This window comes from Galeopterus variegatus, unplaced genomic scaffold, assembly GCF_000696425.1.
Source record: "Galeopterus variegatus unplaced genomic scaffold, G_variegatus-3.0.2 Scaffold196, whole genome shotgun sequence".
In the NCBI taxonomy this organism is placed as follows: Eukaryota; Metazoa; Chordata; class Mammalia; order Dermoptera; family Cynocephalidae; genus Galeopterus; species Galeopterus variegatus.
Window position 1 is genome coordinate 318,074 of NW_007726307.1, and position 17,035 is coordinate 335,108.

The 17,035-nt window shown below is 48.9% G+C and overlaps 1 protein-coding gene across 1 annotated transcript in view; it reads left to right on the plus strand.

The window, feature by feature from the left end:
* The first annotated feature begins 225 nt into the window (after window positions 1-225).
* Window positions 226-17,035, plus strand: part of COPG1 (coatomer protein complex, subunit gamma 1) — a 30,750-nt gene continuing 13,940 nt past the window's right edge. Inside the window, exons 1-15 of the mRNA XM_008565237.1 lie at window positions 226-271; window positions 1,195-1,247; window positions 1,680-1,760; window positions 2,022-2,093; window positions 2,276-2,355; window positions 3,980-4,055; window positions 4,285-4,377; window positions 4,792-4,878; window positions 6,162-6,316; window positions 6,409-6,542; window positions 9,085-9,152; window positions 9,386-9,574; window positions 11,826-11,921; window positions 15,137-15,380; window positions 16,180-16,255. Of these exons, the coding sequence (XP_008563459.1) occupies window positions 235-271; window positions 1,195-1,247; window positions 1,680-1,760; window positions 2,022-2,093; window positions 2,276-2,355; window positions 3,980-4,055; window positions 4,285-4,377; window positions 4,792-4,878; window positions 6,162-6,316; window positions 6,409-6,542; window positions 9,085-9,152; window positions 9,386-9,574; window positions 11,826-11,921; window positions 15,137-15,380; window positions 16,180-16,255 (1,541 nt within the window). The 5' untranslated portion in view covers window positions 226-234. The remainder of the gene's footprint in view (window positions 272-1,194; window positions 1,248-1,679; window positions 1,761-2,021; window positions 2,094-2,275; window positions 2,356-3,979; window positions 4,056-4,284; window positions 4,378-4,791; window positions 4,879-6,161; window positions 6,317-6,408; window positions 6,543-9,084; window positions 9,153-9,385; window positions 9,575-11,825; window positions 11,922-15,136; window positions 15,381-16,179; window positions 16,256-17,035) is intronic.

The following is a 17,035-nucleotide window of genomic DNA, read 5'->3' on the forward strand; positions in this document are numbered from 1 at the left end:
TCCCTCCCAGTCCCCAGCAACCCCACTGCGGCGCGCGCAGGGTTAAGGCCCGACTGGACTGCGGCGGCCCAAATATACGCAGGCGCAGAGCGCAGGTTGCGCGTGCGCACAGCACGGGGAGACGTGGCCGGCCGGAGCCCGGAAGTGGCCCGTGCGGAACCGCAGCCCGACGCCCTTCCGAGCCGCGACCGCGGTGCGTCGCCCTGCTGCGTTGTGTCCCCCGCCGGAGTGACGATGTTGAAGAAGTTCGATAAGAAAGACGAGGAGTCGGGTGAGGGGGCCCAGGCCGGAGCCTGGGGGAGGCCGGACCCCCGCGCAAGCTGTCAGGACCCTCTCTGGGAGCCTTCTTTCGGGGCCTTTGTCCTGACCCGGAGGCCGAGGCTCAGTGAGAGGCTAGGGATTGTGCGAAGGTCTGTGGCTGGTCGGTGACAGGCCTCGGAGAGCCCGAGCGTGTTCCGCAGCCCCTGCTCGTCAGCTTGAACTGCGATTTGTTGGGTGACCTTGGACAGGGTCATGCTTCTCTTTGGGCCTCAGTTTCCCCATCAGTCAGAGGAGGGGACCGGGCCGGCCGGATGCTCTCTTGTTGCTTTCTCTGAGTTGCCGGGGCTGCTTTGGTGCTGACCAAACTGGGGTGTAATTTGCGCAGCCAGTGTCCTGTGGCTAAGAACTCTGACCTCTTCATTCATTTATTCAGCAAACATATATCGAGCACTTACTGTCCGCCAGGCACTGTTCCATGTCCTGATGCTGCAGTAGAACAATGGGACACTTGATGCCTAAGCTGGGCATATTAGAATGGTGGCAGGCGTAGTGGAGGAGACAGACATCAACCAGTGAATCAAACACGTAATTAATTAGGAATGTAACATCTGCTATGAAGGGGTCACGGGATTTTGTGGCCACTGGCACACAGGGATTCAGTTAAGTGTGGGTTGCATGAATGAATGGAAGACATGGCACCGTAAGAGAGACAGGACTGTACCAGAGCTGCTGCTTGTCTGTGAATAAGTGGTTTGGGGTAGAGTGGAGCCCTCTTTCAAGAGAGCGATAGGATCTATATAGACAGATTGTAGAGTCTCAGTTGCCACTCCTGAAGAGGACGGAAGTAACAGGGACATCTTTCCCTTCCCTGTGTCTGGGAGAGTTTTGAAATTCAGGGTCACAACCTGTCTTCTCCGTTCTCCTGGACTATAGGTGGAGGTTCCAACCCATTCCAGCACCTTGAGAAGAGTGCAGTACTCCAAGAGGCAAGTGTCATTTGTGCTCCTCTCTCTTTCATCATAAATGTTCACCGTCGATGCAGTCAAAATACCATCACGTTCAAAGTACTGGTTTAAGGAGCAATAGGAGAGAAAACCTGTGCTGGGAAAGACAGGAAACCTTTGTTCCTGGAGAGAGTGTTTATGCTTACATTTTTTTTGTTGTTCATCGTTTCTCCTTCCAGTTAACAGGTGTTTACTAAGTACTTGCTAGTCAGTAGATCAGTACATCCCTAATAATATTTTGGGAAGAGTTCAGAAATTATTTAGAAAAACAAACTCTCCTTATAAAAATTAGTTTGTCTAGGCAAGTGTATTTATTTATCCTGGGACTTCTCAGACCTTGAGTGTGCTTGAGGGTAGTTAGTGGAAGGGAAATGAACAGGGCTAGAAGGTATATCCTTGGTTGCTTCTTCTTAGGCCCGTGTGTTCAATGAAACTCCCATCAGCCCTCGGAAATGTGCCCACATTCTCACCAAGATCCTTTACCTCATAAACCAGGTAACAGGGTGGGGCTGGGGGGGGGGATGGTGCTGGGAGATGTTGGAAGGGATGCACAAATCACTTTCTGCATTATGCTGTTTGAAAGCCTCTGTGTGGTTGTAGTCAATGGCCCAGCTCTGGGTCCCTTCAGCATCCAACTCTGATGCGTTGCCTTTAATGGAGCTTCTGCAGGGACTGAGTATCTGGCTGCACTGATACAGCAGGAAGAGCTGTCTGTCCCTCTGTCCCAAGCTGAGACTTCTTTCTTGATTACCACAGGGGGAGCACCTGGGGACCACCGAAGCAACCGAGGCCTTTTTTGCCATGACCAAGCTCTTTCAGTCCAACGATGTAAGTACCCCAACCCCAGCTTTCCTTGAGAGGTGGCAGCTGTGAAAGGGTGGTGGGAGGGCCACTAGAAGCCAGCCTCACCATTCAGTATGAGCTGCCTTGATGTAGACTGGAGGTTTTTTCTCTTAACTGGCCCTCTCCCTGAGCCAGGGCTGATAGGGATTTTCCCATCTCTTTCCCAGCCCACACTCCGTCGGATGTGCTACCTGACCATCAAGGAGATGTCTTGCATTGCAGAGGATGTCATTATTGTCACCAGCAGGTGAGTCTTGGGGCTGTGGGTGCATTCCATTGATAGAGGCCATTTTTTCTCATGTGTATCAGATGATGAAACTTTCAGTGAGCGTATCGCCATGTGCCTTTTGTCTTGTCTCCCTCGTCCTTCGGATACTGCTGCTCATGCATGGCAGCCTCCAGCGTGTGCTGTTTCCCTTTTACTTCTCTAGACTTGATGTGGGCACAAACCCTCCCTTCCCTTGATTCCTCTAGTCACTCAGCCAGCCTGTCACAGACTATAATGAGTGCTAAGAAAGAACACAAGAAAAATAGACATTGGAGATGCAAGAGGTACACACACAGACTTGCTTACTAAGTACTGGTTTTTACATTAGGCTGAGTGATTCAGGGGACAGATGTGACTCAAGTATAATTCCTGCCCTTAAGAACTGGGGCTCACACTGGATAAGTGCGCTGCTTGGGAAGTGCGGCGGCGCTCCCGCCCGAGGGTTCGGATCCCACATACAGACCGGTTCCCGCTCACTGGCTGAGCGAGGCGCGGGGGCAATGCCGAGGGTTGCGATCCCGTTGCCGGTCCCCGGTCTGGTACGGGGGCAACACTGAGGGTTGCGATCCGTTGCCGGACACGGAAAAAGACAAAAAAGACAAAAAAAAAAAAGAACTGGGGCTCAGGGCCCGGCCCGTGACTCACTCGGGAGAGTGTGGTGCTGACAACACCAAGGCCACGAGTTCGGATCCCATATAGGGATGGCTGGTTAGCTCCCTTGGGAGAGCGTGGTGCTGACAACACCAAGTCAAGGGTTAAGATCCCCTTACCGGTCATCTTTTTTAAAAAAAAAAAGAGAACTGGGGCTTAGTTCTCTTATTTTTCGTTGTGACAGTTTGTAAATATTTCATTTGTAAATATTTAGAAAATATTTATTGAATATAATTCAATTTTTGTGTGTAGCTCTGGAGATATCAGCAAACAAGACAGTCATGCCTCTGCAGCCCCAGAATTTAAAGAGAAATAACCAGGCAGCCAGGCTATTAAGATAGGGTGTAATTCAGTTTAACTCAGAAATTATGAGAGCAGACCAGAAAGGCACCCAGCTTGAATTTGGATTGGGAAAGCCCTCTTAGAAAAACAGTCTGAAGGGCCCGGCCCGGTGGCGCACTGAATAGTGCGCCGCTTGGGAAGTGCGGCGGCGCTCCCGCCCGAGGGTTCGGATCCCACATACGGACCGGTTCCCGCTCACTGGCTGAGGAAAAACAGTCTGAGGGTAGTCCTGAAGGATGAGTAAGAAATAGCAGGACAGAGGTGGTAGTGAGGGGTAGAAAATGCTCCAGGCTTAGTGAACACCACATACAAAGACCTGGAGAGGAGAGAGCATGGCCTATTGGGGACATTCTCTGTTCTGCTTGAGGTCACTGGCAGCAGGAAGTCACAGAAATGTTTTAGTAAAAGCATGGGAGTGACCTGCTCAGTTTTGAGTTTTATAAAAATCCCTTCAGCTGCTGTGTGAAGTTTGGCTTGGAGGGGCAAGATGGAAGGGGAGCATTAGTTAGGAGACTCGTGTAGTAACTCAGGCGAGTGTGATAACTGGGGCCTGGAGAGGAGTGGACAGGCCCAGGCTCCCTGTGTGTTGATAACACCTTCTGCTCTGCAGCCTGACGAAAGACATGACTGGGAAAGAAGACAATTACCGGGGCCCAGCTGTGCGAGCCCTCTGCCAGATCACTGATGTGAGTTGTGCTGCCCTTGCCCTGCTTCCCGGCCTCATCCTTTGCATGCTTCAGTTTGTCCCCCATCTCACCAAGCCAGGTGATGTGGGGATGGGGGTGGTATGTGGAGCACATGAAAAATGTTTTCTTCCTCCCTGCACCCCTCCCCCGCTGCACCCTGTTACCTGCAGTCCTGAGGGTTGCTGAGGACTGATTGGGTCCCCTCCTGTCCTGCTCCTTGTCCCCACAGAGCACCATGCTGCAGGCTATTGAGCGCTACATGAAACAGGCCATTGTGGACAAGGTGCCCAGTGTCTCCAGCTCTGCCCTGGTGTCTTCCCTGGTGTGTAGTTGCGGCAAAGGCCCTGTGGGGGTTGGGGTAGAAAATTGAAGAACATATCAGTCTCTTTCCAGTAGGAAAAAAAGTGTTTCTGGATCCCCAAGTCTGAGAGTCCCGCCCACCTTCTCATTTAAGAGAACCAGGGAACTCTGGGTTGATTGAGAAGGGGCCCGGTTGGATGGCCTTGACCATCCCTTGGGGTGACAGATTGTTGGAGTTTGGATCTGGCAGGAAATCTTCTGCCAGGGCAGGGAGACTGAGGGTGGAAGCCATCCTGAGATTGTGGATAACCGTAGTCGCAGGACCCTGGACAGTAGTGAGGCCCTGGGCTGTGTCGGGGAAGACTGGCAGGGCCCAGGAGGCGTACGGGGAGGGCGTCTGTCCTGCTTGCCCTTTAATATGCCCTATTGCCCATAGCACCTCCTGAAGTGCAGCTTTGACGTGGTCAAGCGCTGGGTGAATGAGGCCCAGGAGGCGGCATCCAGTGACAACATCATGGTCCAGGTGAGCTGTAAGTGGGGGGGTGATATTTAAAATATTTAGGCAGATGGCATGGCACTGGCCAGTAGGAATGGACACTCACCACAGGGATCCTGGTGACCCCTGGCTGGCGCAGGCTTTAATCCTTTTGTTATTGGATCATGGGGAGACTTGGGGGTTCTGGGAAAGAACCCAGGGAACCCCTTGGAGGGCTTGGGTTAAAGACTGCTTACCAGCTGGTACTGAAATATCCAAGTATTTTGATAACCAGCTGAGTATTGTTTTGGAGAATGTGATGTTGCAGTAAACCAGGCCCAGGCAGACAGAGGCCACCTAAATTCAGGCTTTTGCCAAGCTGGCTTTGTTAGTGACGCATGGAAATATCTTGGTGGGGCTTCCATCTCCTTAACTGCTCCTCAGTGACCTAGGACAGGGATTCCTTTTATCTCTCTGAGTCTTGGCTTCCTTGTTTGTAAAATTGGAATGGAGGTTCCTGGCTCACGAAGCAGCGAGGATTAAATGAGAAAGCATCCATAATGTCTGGCCTGTCTGGTGCATGCTTGTTGGTGTCCCTGTGTGCTCACCTGTTCCTCTCATCTCTCGTCTCTCTCCTTACCCTTCGCGTGATTCTTGTCTTCAGCGCCAGTCATAGCCACTCAGAACACTTCTGAGGGTCAGGAAACTTTCTACATAGAAGGCACACGCAGCTGACATATCTTAGCCCTGAGATGCCACTCTGTGAGGAAACAAAAGAGGGAGGAGGGGACATACCTCTGTGGTACCTTTTATCTCCAGAAGAGGGATCCCTGGACTTCTGGGCCTACAGACCTAGATATGCCAGTGCAGCCATGAATCCTCATGCAAGTCAGAGGGAAGAGAATATCTACATTCAGGGCTGTTGTAAGTTAATGCTGTAAGGTTTCACACCTGAGGTGCCCCACACAATATCTTACAACACAGGACCATGTGCAGGGCCCGGCTTTCACCTTCCTTTCTTATTGAAAGACACCAGGTTTCCAATCATTTCCTTCATCTCTGTGGTATCCATTCTTTCTCCACATCTGTGTTCTTGGTCCCTGTCAGGGCCCTTGCTGAAATCAGGCCAGGAACGAGAGCTACAAACATACTCATGTTTTGTTAGGTATCCTGCCCAGACTTGTATACACAGAGTAGCTGGGGCAGCTGTCGCAGCCACTCCATGTGGTAGCTGCTGCGGTTCCTATCTAGGAAAAGAGAAGGCCGGAGCCCAGAGAGATACAGTGACCTGGTTTCACCTACCTGTTCTCTGTTGCTCTCTCTTACTTTAGTACCATGCGCTTGGGCTCCTGTACCATGTGCGTAGGAACGACCGCCTGGCTGTCAATAAGATGATCAGCAAGTTCACCCGGCATGGCCTCAAGTCCCCCTTTGCCTACTGCCTGATGATCCGGGTGGCGAGCAAGCAGCTGGAGGAGGACGGCAGGTCCTGACCTGGGCTCTCCTGCTGGACAGTACTTCTCTCATGCTTACATGCAGGGCCTCCCCCAACTTCTTGCTGTCCGTGTTCTTTTGTAGCCGTGACAGCCCGCTGTTTGACTTCATCGAGAGCTGCTTGCGCAACAAGCATGAGATGGTGGTATACGAAGCTGCCTCGGCCATCGTCAATCTGCCAGGCTGCAGCGCCAAAGAGCTGGCCCCGGCTGTGTCAGGTCACTAGGCTTCCCTTTGCCCAGTCTTGGACGTTTGTGCCTGCTGGGAGCTAGACCCTGGGCTAGGGGTTGGGGGAAAGAAAGAAAATGCCCTCAAATAGGCTGTGGTCTAGTGTTAAGAAAAGGAATAGGTACCTAGTAAGCACCTGCTCTGTTATAGGCAGTGTGCTGTGGCCTCTCACATTCATGGCATTTGGGGGCGGGCCACTTTTAGTTTCATCTTACCACTCAAGAGGCTGAGGTAAGGTTCATGCCCACTCTGGAGCCCGTCAGGCTGGCTAGCCATGGGAGGTTAGCCCAGTGGAGGAACCCAGGATCTGTGAAACCAATGTGTACTGACAGGCTGAGTTGTCCCTGGTGAGAGATAGCATCACAGACGGTTGTCCTGAGCCTGGACACTATAGCCCGACAGCCCAGGTTTGAGTCATGGCTTTGCCCCTTATCAGTGGGCGAGCATGGGCAAGCCACCCACCCTCTCCATGCCTCACCTTCCCTGAGTGTGGATGCTGATCGTGCCTCTTATGGGGTTACATAGGCAGTAAATGTGTGTGATCTAAACAAATTGCACCATAGTGGAAACATTGTGTTTGTTCTTTGCTGTGATTAAGGAGAATCCAGCAGCCTCGAGGTGTCTCAGCTTCAGTCATCAAGTCTATGCAACCCCCTCTGCTGGTGCTGGCATCTCACTGTCTGAGTAGGAAGCACGTGATGACGTGTTAAGTGGCTGGTACTGAAAAGTGGGCATGTTGAGAGGTGGGAACAGGAGAGGCTCTTGAGAGTGCTAAACCTGGATTCAAAGAGTAGGAGAGAGGGGGGCGTTGTAGACAGCATAGGCTCAATGAGAGCAAAGACTTTATGGCAGGAGTCAAGTTTGCAGGTTTTTAGGAATGATTGGACCTCCTGTTTTTCTAATATTCCCTATAAGAATGGTGTTGGGCAGAGAGAAATGAGGTTCATGTTTGGAGAAAGAAGTGTCCCTTCCTCACTGGAAACAAACAAAAACAAGAACTAATGAATTCATTCACTGATTTGGGTGTTCATTCATTCATTCGTTTTCTTTCTTTTTTTTTCCTTTTTGTCTTTTTTCGTGACCGGTAACGGGATCGCAACCCTCGGTGTCGCACCCGCACTGCGCTCAACCAGTGAGCGGACCGGTCTCTATATGGGATCCGAACCCTCGGCGGGAGCGCCGCCACACTCCCAAGCGCCACACTCTACCAAGTGCGCCACCGGGCTGGCCCCATTCGTTTTCTTTTTTAAAAAAAATAATTTCAGGGCCAGCCCGTGGCTCACTCAGGAGAGTGTGGTGCTGCTAACACTAAGGCCACGGTTTGGATCCTGTATAGGGATGGCCAGTTAGCTCACTGGCTGAGCATGGTGCTGACAACTCCAAGCCAAGGGTTAAGATGCCCTTACTGGTCATCTTTAAAAAAAATAATAATAATAATTTCAGGGTTCTTTTATTTTTTTAATTTTTTATTACTATATTTATCATTACACAAGTAATCATTTTTTGTGGCCCTTTACCAATATCTTGTTATCATTCATTGTTATTATAACCCCATATTTCCAGAGTAAGGTAAAGATAAGGGCATTCTTATTTTAAGAAAAAAATAAATTCTAAAAAATTAACAGAGAATGAAGCTAAGTTATAAAGAAAGGAGAACAGATACTCCAGAAAACAGTAGCCATAGGGCTGGCTGGTTAGCTCAGTCAGTTAGAGCGTGATGCTGACAACACCAAGGTCCAGGGTTTGATCCCTGTACAAACCAGCCCCCAATTAAAAAAAAAAAAAAAAAAAAAAAAAAAAAAAAAAAAAAAAAAAAAAAAAAAAAAAAAAAAAAAAAAAAAAAAAACAGTAGTCATGTTCACTACTATGGTTGAGTGCAAAATTTAGCTCTGAATCTCCTGGCAACTGTGGCAGAGGGGGGATGCAGTACTTGACATAGCTCTCACATAGTGATAGGAAATAAACCAATTGTTTAAGAGAGGAATTTGTTCCCCCGTACTCAGTGTTGAGGGGAAGTTCTGTTGGTTCCAGATGATGCAACAGGAGAGAAGAGGGCATTTTACTTCACAGTGGTTAAGGGCTCAGCCTGCAGATGCTCACTCCTGGATTTTAATCCTGATTCTGCCACTTACTGGCTGCTAACCTAAAGTCAGTTTAGTTGCTTTACTGCTTTGTGCCTCAGTCTCCTTATTTGTAAAATGGGGATAATGGTAGCTGCTTCCTTTGGTGAGGTGAGGCATGTCAGCTGCTCAGGGCAGAAGCTGGCACATAACAGGTGCCAGTAAACTGTGGCTATCATCATTCACAAGAATGACTGGGCTCTTGTTTGTTACAGCCTCTGTTCATGACTCAGGTACCCAGGGCGAGGGGAGTGCTTCACCTTGGTTGGGGGTGGGGGTGTCAGCAGGGAAAGTCGCTGAGCAGAGGGTTTGAGTATGAACAGGCTGAGAGCGCTTGCTCACCCTTGATGCCCGGCCCTTCTGCGGAGGCCCTCCTGCAGGGCAGCCTGTCATGTGGCATGTCTCCCCACAGTACTCCAGCTTTTCTGCAGCTCGCCCAAGGCCGCTCTCCGCTATGCTGCTGTCCGCACCCTCAATAAGGTAAGAATCCACAGGTGGGGGGTGGGGGTTTGGGCTCTTGGGGGCCAGGAGAGGTGGGACTAATCCAACAGGTGTTTCCGGCTCTGGCCTGGCTGGGAAAGGTATAGCCCTGGTCACAGTTCCTTTCTTCTGGATGGTGAGATGAGCTTGTCCAAAGGCCCTCTGGGCCAAACCCATTAAGTGAAGTAACAGAATTGGGTCATGCCCTTTTTGTCTCTGTCCTCCCCAAACAGGTCGCCATGAAGCACCCGTCAGCAGTGACAGCCTGCAATCTGGACCTGGAGAACCTGGTCACAGACTCGAATCGCAGCATTGCCACACTGGCCATCACCACCCTCCTCAAGACGGGCAGTGAGAGCAGCATCGACCGCCTCATGAAGCAGATCTCCTCCTTCATGTCAGAGATCTCAGACGAGTTCAAGGTACCCGGACACCTGCCAGAGCAGCCAGGGCCCCCAGCATAAGGAAGATGCTCTGAACCTGCTCTGCATGTCACCACCCTTGGGCCAGTCAGCCTTGAGGCTCAGGGAGGCCAGCACGTTGCCTTCAGAGGGCTTGGCCTTGGGCACATGCACAGCTCTGCCTCACACAGTTGTCCCTTTGTACTGTAAGAACGGTAGCTTCTAGGCCAGTTAGGGATTCATTTATTCACTCTTGAAGTATTTATAGAACACTTGATGTATATTATATAGAGTTTTAGGAGAAGGCTATGTAGCAGCAAACAAGACAGGAGCAAAGAGAAACAACAAATAGACACATGAGTAGATGAGATAATTTCAGACATGCATAGTACAGTGAAGAATATAGAAAAACATCACATTTGCCAGGAGGAGCATGACCTGGAAAGGCCATTCTGAGGGGGTGACATTTGAGCTAGAACCTTAATAATGTGAGGAGCCAGCTGTGGGAAGTATGAGAGAAAAGGCAGGAGCAACTTTGTCTTGAACATCAGAGACAGAAGGTCAGCGATGGGGTTGGGAGCTTTGGGGCTTCTGTAGTAAAGAAGTCAGAATGGACAGGGGCTCGATCATGTAGGACCCTGTGGGTCATGAGAAAGAATTTTGATTATTAGGAAGACATTGGAGAGATGTTGGTTTTCTTTCTTTGGTAGTACTTTTTAAAATACTTTTATTTTTAAATAATTCACAGAAGGTTGCAATGAAATGTACTGAGAAATCCCATACACCCCTCCATCAGCCCCCTCCCCCAGTGCCAGCAGCCCACACAACCACGGTGCACGGTCAACCAAGAAATGACGTTGGCACAATCCATACAGCTTTTTCAGATTTCACCAGTTATACAAGCATATGCACGCATGTGTGTGTGAAGCTCTATGCAGTTTGTTGCACATGTAGCCTTTGGAAACTGCCACCACAATCAAGATACTCAACTGTACCATCACCAGAAGAATCTCTCGTACTACCCCTTTGTAGCCATACCCATTCCCTCCTCCCCATCCCTAACCCCTGGCAACCACTAATCTGGTCTCAATTTCTGCGATTTTGTTATTTCATAATTGTTCTGTAATTAGAATCATGTATTGTGTCATTGGAGAGTTTTAGTCAGAACAGACAATAATATGAATAATTATAATATAGTGTGGTAAATTCTGTAGCATGGATTATGCAAAGTAGATAGAAATCTACTCTGCCTGTGGGTTGCAAGAAGGCTTTGTAGACTGAAATGAGATTTGTATTAGAAAGATCCTCTGGGGCTGGCCTGTTGACTCAATTGGTTAGAATGCAGCATTATAACACCAAGGTCAAGGGTTCAGATCCTCATATGGGCCAGCTGCCAAAAAAAAAAAAAATTAATTAAATTGAAAATAATAATACAAAAGAAAGATCCTATGGAGCAGTGTGAAGGGTCAACTGGGTGAGGAGACTGTGGCAGTAGTTCAGAAGGAGATGATGGAACTGGAACCAGGCCATGGGAGTAGGAGAGGAGACACAGTATGACAGCTCTTTGAGGAACAGAGCCAGTCGGCAGGGCATGGTATAAGGGCAGAGGGGTGAATGTTGGGAAAGATGTTGCCGTTTTCTGCTTTGGGTTGAAGGTGGTGCCATTGACCAATATGGAGAAAGACGAAAGGATCAGGTCTTAGATGAGGGGAGAGGAAGGTCACACCGTGACTGCAGACGTGGTGAGGAGCCTGTGGGCACAGGTGAAGTTGCATGTAGACAGGTGGAAATGCGGATGTTGAGCTCAGACAGGAGATGAAGATGTGGGAGTCAATGGCATGTAAGAGGAGGTTAAAGCCGTGGGAGGAGATAAGATTGACGAAGAGACTGAGAAGAGAAGAGGGCCAAGGACAGGACACTCAAGAGGCAGTCAGGCTTGACGAAAGAGAAGCCGGAAAAGATAGATAGTGGGGTGGGTATCATGGGGGTGGTGGTAGGGAGAGAACAGGACAAGTGGAGTGGAGGGGCGCTTGGACACTCACCCTGAGGTCTGAGGAGAAGGCAGAGTTTGGGGGACTGCCATGTGTGCCGCCTGCCCTGGGTGGGCTTGGGGATTGTACGCTCCTGAGTGTGAGTTCCTCTCACCCTTTTGCCCTCGGGCTGTGCCCAAGGTCTGGCCTTGCCTGAGGAAGGGCTCAGTTGGCACTTAGTGAGCTGAGTCACTTGACCCCAGTGGCAGGGGCTGCTGCTCACATATGTCTGTTTGACTCAGGTGGTGGTTGTCCAGGCCATCAGTGCCCTGTGTCAGAAGTATCCTCGCAAACATGCTGTCCTCATGAATTTCCTGTTCTCCATGCTGCGGGAAGAGGTAATAATAAGGGGCATTTGGGGCATGTCAGGTCTCCTGGTGCAGGGAGAGACCTGGCTGCTGGCTGTAGGCTCAACTTGGAGCCAAGGACCTCCTCTTTGTGAGTGTTTTCAGATCAACCTGTTAATCAGCTAGTTTTCCTGGTGCCTGCAGCCCTTTAAACTCCTTGTGCATACACCAGTTGCTAGTAATTACAGTAATAACTCTATGACTCACCAGCCTGGCGTTAAAGACACAATTGATACCCTGGGGTGATGCTTGTGCAGAATGTGTATTCTCTACTGGTGGAGTCTACTGCAGAAATATCCAGGCCTTTCCAGGAGCTCTTGGGGTGGTTTCTTATGAAACTGGTGCTAATAATGCGACACTAGTTCTATTTTTGTGCCTGACATAAGTTAGTAATTCACTTATGCCACCTTCCTTGGATGTCTCAACAGAACTGGTTAATTTGTGGGAATAAAAGCACGGGTTTTTGGAGTAGATTTACTCCCCAGCTATGTGGTGTCACTGTGCCCCAGCCCCAGAGTGGCCCATGGACTGGGCAGTCGAGGAGCCATTGCTTTGAGTGTCTTTGGGTTTCTCCAGAGAGAGGGGCACTAATGTTAGTGAGCCTTCAGCTAATGGGCCCAGCACTTTGGAGAAACTCTACACGGTATACACAGTTTGTGATCCTCCTAACAGGCTTTGTCACCAGACATTATTTTCTCCCCTTAAGAATTAGATTTGAGGCTCAGGGAGAAGCAACCTCCCTGTGGTCACCTGACCAATAAGTATCTGAGCCAGGATCTAAGCACAGCTCTGTCTGGCACCAAAACCTTTGTTTTCCTCCTGGACCTCTCTGTCTCCCAGTAAAATACATACTTCCATGTAACCGTCAAGAATTAGACCTTCACTCATTACACTGTGGCACCCAGACATAAGACCATGTCTTCTACAAGTGGGTATGTGCTCCTGCAGACAGGCCTGTCATTCTTCAGTCAGAGCAAATGCCAGCAAGGCCTTGGTGCACTGACTCTCAACTTTTCGGGGCCCAGCAGGTTGGCTGGTTGGAGAACTGATACTGAAAATAGCATTTGAAGGTTTGCAGTACAACTGTACACATAACAGCTTTATAGAACTAATTTGCTTATTGTACAAATAGCATCTTATTTATTGTTCAAAATGACCTGTGAGGTAAACACACTACCTCATGACCTCACAATAGTGTAATGGTCCTTATGATGAGGGTGCCTGAGCCTCCAACAAGGAAAGTGACTTACCCATGGCCAAAAAATAGAATCTGTAATCTGAGAATAGGTATCATACCTGACCTATAGACAAGTTTTATTTGGATTGTACAAAGTTTTAACCATTTAGAATTAGTAGCCAGTATTTAAAAATCAGGTAGTTTCATATTAAAAAAACACCAGCAGCACCACCACAAATTTTCAGTTTCTCTTGAAAAACCTTGTAAGATCTGGCAACACCAGGCTGAGTAGGGATGTCCCCCTTTAAACAGACAGCACTGCTACCCCACAACTCCCAGCCTACTTCCTGTTGCTAGGCTACACGTGTCGTGTCTCTGGCATCTCAGTTGCCAGCTCTGTCATTAAAGCCTGTAAAACACAGATTTCATATGGGATTTAACTCTGCCCTCTTCTTCCGTTTTTTTTTATTTTTATTTTTATTTTTTATTTTTTATTTTTTTTGTCTTTTTCCGTGTCCGGCAACGGATTGCAACCCTCAGTGTCGCCCCCGTACCGGACCAGGACCGGCAACGGGATATTTTTTATTTTTTATTTTTTTTGTCTTTTTCCGTGTCTGGCAATGGATCGCAACCCTCAGTGTCGCCCTGCACCGGACCTGGACTGGCAACGGGATCGCAACCCTCGGTGTTGCTCCTGCGCCTCGCTCAGCAAGTGAGCGGGAACCAGTCTGTATGTGGGATCCAAACCCTCGGTGGGAGCGCCACCGCGCTTCCCAAGCAGCGCACTGTAGCAGTGCGCCACCAGGCCGGCCCCCATCTTAATATTTTTTATTTTTTATTTTTTTTGTCTTTTTCCGTGTCTGGCAATGGATCGCAACCCTCAGTGTCGCCCTGCACCGGACCTGGACTGGCAACGGGATCGCAACCCTCGGTGTTGCTCCTGCGCCTCGCTCAGCAAGTGAGCGGGAACCAGTCTGTATGTGGGATCCAAACCCTCGGTGGGAGCGCCACCGCGCTTCCCAAGCAGCGCACTGTAGCAGTGCGCCACCAGGCCGGCCCCCATCTTAATCATTTTTAAGTGTACAGTTCAGTAGCATTAAGTACCTTTTATTGTTGGGCAGCCTCACCATCCATCTCCAGAATTTCTTCATCTTATAAAACTGAAATATTAGACACTAATTCCCCATCCTCTCCTGCCCCAGCCCCTGGCAACCACCATTCTACTTTCTGTCTCTATGAGTTTGACTACTCTAGGGACCTCATGCAAGTGGAATCATGCAGTATTTGTCCTTTGCGACTGGCTTATGTCACTTAGCATAATGTCCTCAAGGTTCATCCATGTTGTAGCATGGGTCAGAATTTCCTTCCTTTTTTTTTAAAAAGATGACTGGTAAGGGGATCTTAACCCTTGACTTGGTGTTGTCAGCACCACCCTCACCCAGTGAGCCAACCGGCCATTCCTATATGGGATCCAAACCCATGGCCTTGGTGTTATCAGCACTACACTCTCCTGAGTGAGTGATGGGCTGGCCCTTCTTTCCTTTTTTAAGGCTGATAATACTCCTATGTATATACAGACTACATTTTGCTTATCCACTCCTATCAGTATACACTTGGGTTGCTTCCACGTTTTGGCTCTTGTGAGTAACGCTGCTGTGCACGTGAGCATACGAGTGTCTATTCAGCTCCCCACTTTCAGTTCTTTTGGGTACATACCCAAAAGTGGAAAAGTTGGATCATATGGTAATTCTATTTTTAATTTTTTGAGGAACCACTATACTGTTTTCGAAGTTGGAAAGAAAAGTGGGACCTAAAATGTTTTTATTAAACAATCTTCTGTTAGAACAGGAAGACCCCAGTGAGCATTCAGTCCAAGGCTCTTGTTTTACACAAAAAAGAGAGGCCCACAGAACTAGGTGCCCTGCCTCCAGGTTCAGTGTTTGGACCACTGTCCCTGGTCCTGGTCAGACTCTCAGTTCATTTCTGGAGAGAGAAGGCTCCTTGCTCAGCTTGGCCTCTCCCACTGCAGGGTGGCTTTGAGTACAAACGTGCCATCGTGGACTGCATCATCAGCATCATCGAGGAAAACTCAGAGAGCAAGGAGACAGGGCTGTCACACCTGTGTGAGTTCATAGAGGACTGTGAGTTCACTGTGCTGGCCACCCGCATCCTGCATCTCCTGGGCCAGGAGGGTCCCAAGACCAACAACCCCTCCAAGTACATCCGCTTCATCTATAACCGAGTGGTCTTGGAGCATGAGGAGGTTCGAGCAGGTAGGTCTAAGCCAGGGTTGACCTTGGACACTTAGCTTGCTCTTAACTGAATGTCTCAGCAAAGGGACCTAAGCCCTTGGTGGGGGTCACATACTCAAGTTCTTGCCTCACAAACTATTTTATAATATTGTAGAAAGGATTTTAGATGTCACCTAGTTGAATGGTTCTTCTATAATTTGATGATATTTTTAATTGATTTTTTTCACTGTATGTTGGTGTTTAGCTTTTTTAAAAAAATTACAGCTTTGTTGAGATATAACTCACGTACCATAAAATTCATCCTTCTATATAAGTTTATAAGTCAGTGAACAACCATTCTATTCTTAATTTTATTTTTAGTTTCTATTCTTTTCTTTTCATGTCCCCACTGGAGAGATTTTCTTCTTCCAGCAATTGATATGCATTAAGTAATAGTTCATTTTCTCATTTATATTAATCTAAAGCTTAATGGCAAGTGGAGGCCGTTTGGATACAGACGATGAGGAGCCTGATGTTGTAGCCAGCTTCTGTGGCCTCACTATAGTTAATTTGAAAATATCTCCTGGAACCCTGGAATGGGAACCACTGATCTCGTTTGGCTCACTTCTCCATTAAATAGATAAGGAAGTTGAGGCCCCAGATGGCACCAGGATCCACCCAAAGCCACTCATTGTGTTGGTGGCAACTTTTGAGCCTCCTGGCTTGAGACTTCGGCCTTGTGGGGCCCTACTGCCCAAAGACTCACTCTGACTACTGGAAGTGCCCAAAGAGTGAGTTGTCAGGATACATCAGGTAAACCATATTTGCTTCATAAAAACAGGTGCTGTGAGTGCTCTGGCCAAGTTTGGAGCCCAGAATGAAGAGATGTTACCCAGTATCTTGGTGTTGCTGAAGAGGTGAGTGTAGGCCTGAGGACCTTGCTGGATGACAATGTTCCCTTGGCCCAGGCAGCTTTCCTTTGTCTTTTCTTTTTTAACTGAAAAAGGGGCAAAAAGTAATACAGGGGCCGGCCTGTGGCTCACTCGGGAGAGTGCGGTGCTGATAACACCAAGGCCACAGGTTCGGATCCCATATAGGGATGGCCGGTTTGCTCACTGGGTGAGCGTGGTGCCGATAACACCAAGTCAAGGGTTAAGATCCCCTTACCGGTCATCTTTTAAAAAAAAAAAAAAGAAAAAAAAAGTAATACAGTTATTGACTGTAGGAAAAAGATAGCATAGAAAAGCATATAAAACAGTGTCCTGCAAATTCCACCACCCAGACCATTGTTAACTTGACTTATTTTTTCCATTTTTAAAAACAGCTTTAGGGCTGGCCCGGTGGCGCACTGGATAGTGCGCCGCTTGGGAAGCGTGGCGGCGCTCCCGCCCGAGGGTTCGGATCCCACATACAGACCGGCTCCCGCTCACTGGCTGAGCGAGGCACGGGAGCAGCACCGAGGGTTGCAATCCCGTTGCCGGTCCCCGGTCCGGTACGGGGGCAACACTGAGGGTTGCGATCCGTTGCCGGACACGGGAAAAAAAAAAAAAAAAAAACAGCTTTAAAGACTATACTGTCAGGGATCATTTCTATAGTTCATTAAAAACAGCTTTATTGAGGGCCCGGTGGCGCACTGGATAGTGCGCCGCTTGGGAAGCGTGGCAGGCGCTCCCGCCCGAGGGTTCGGATCCCACATA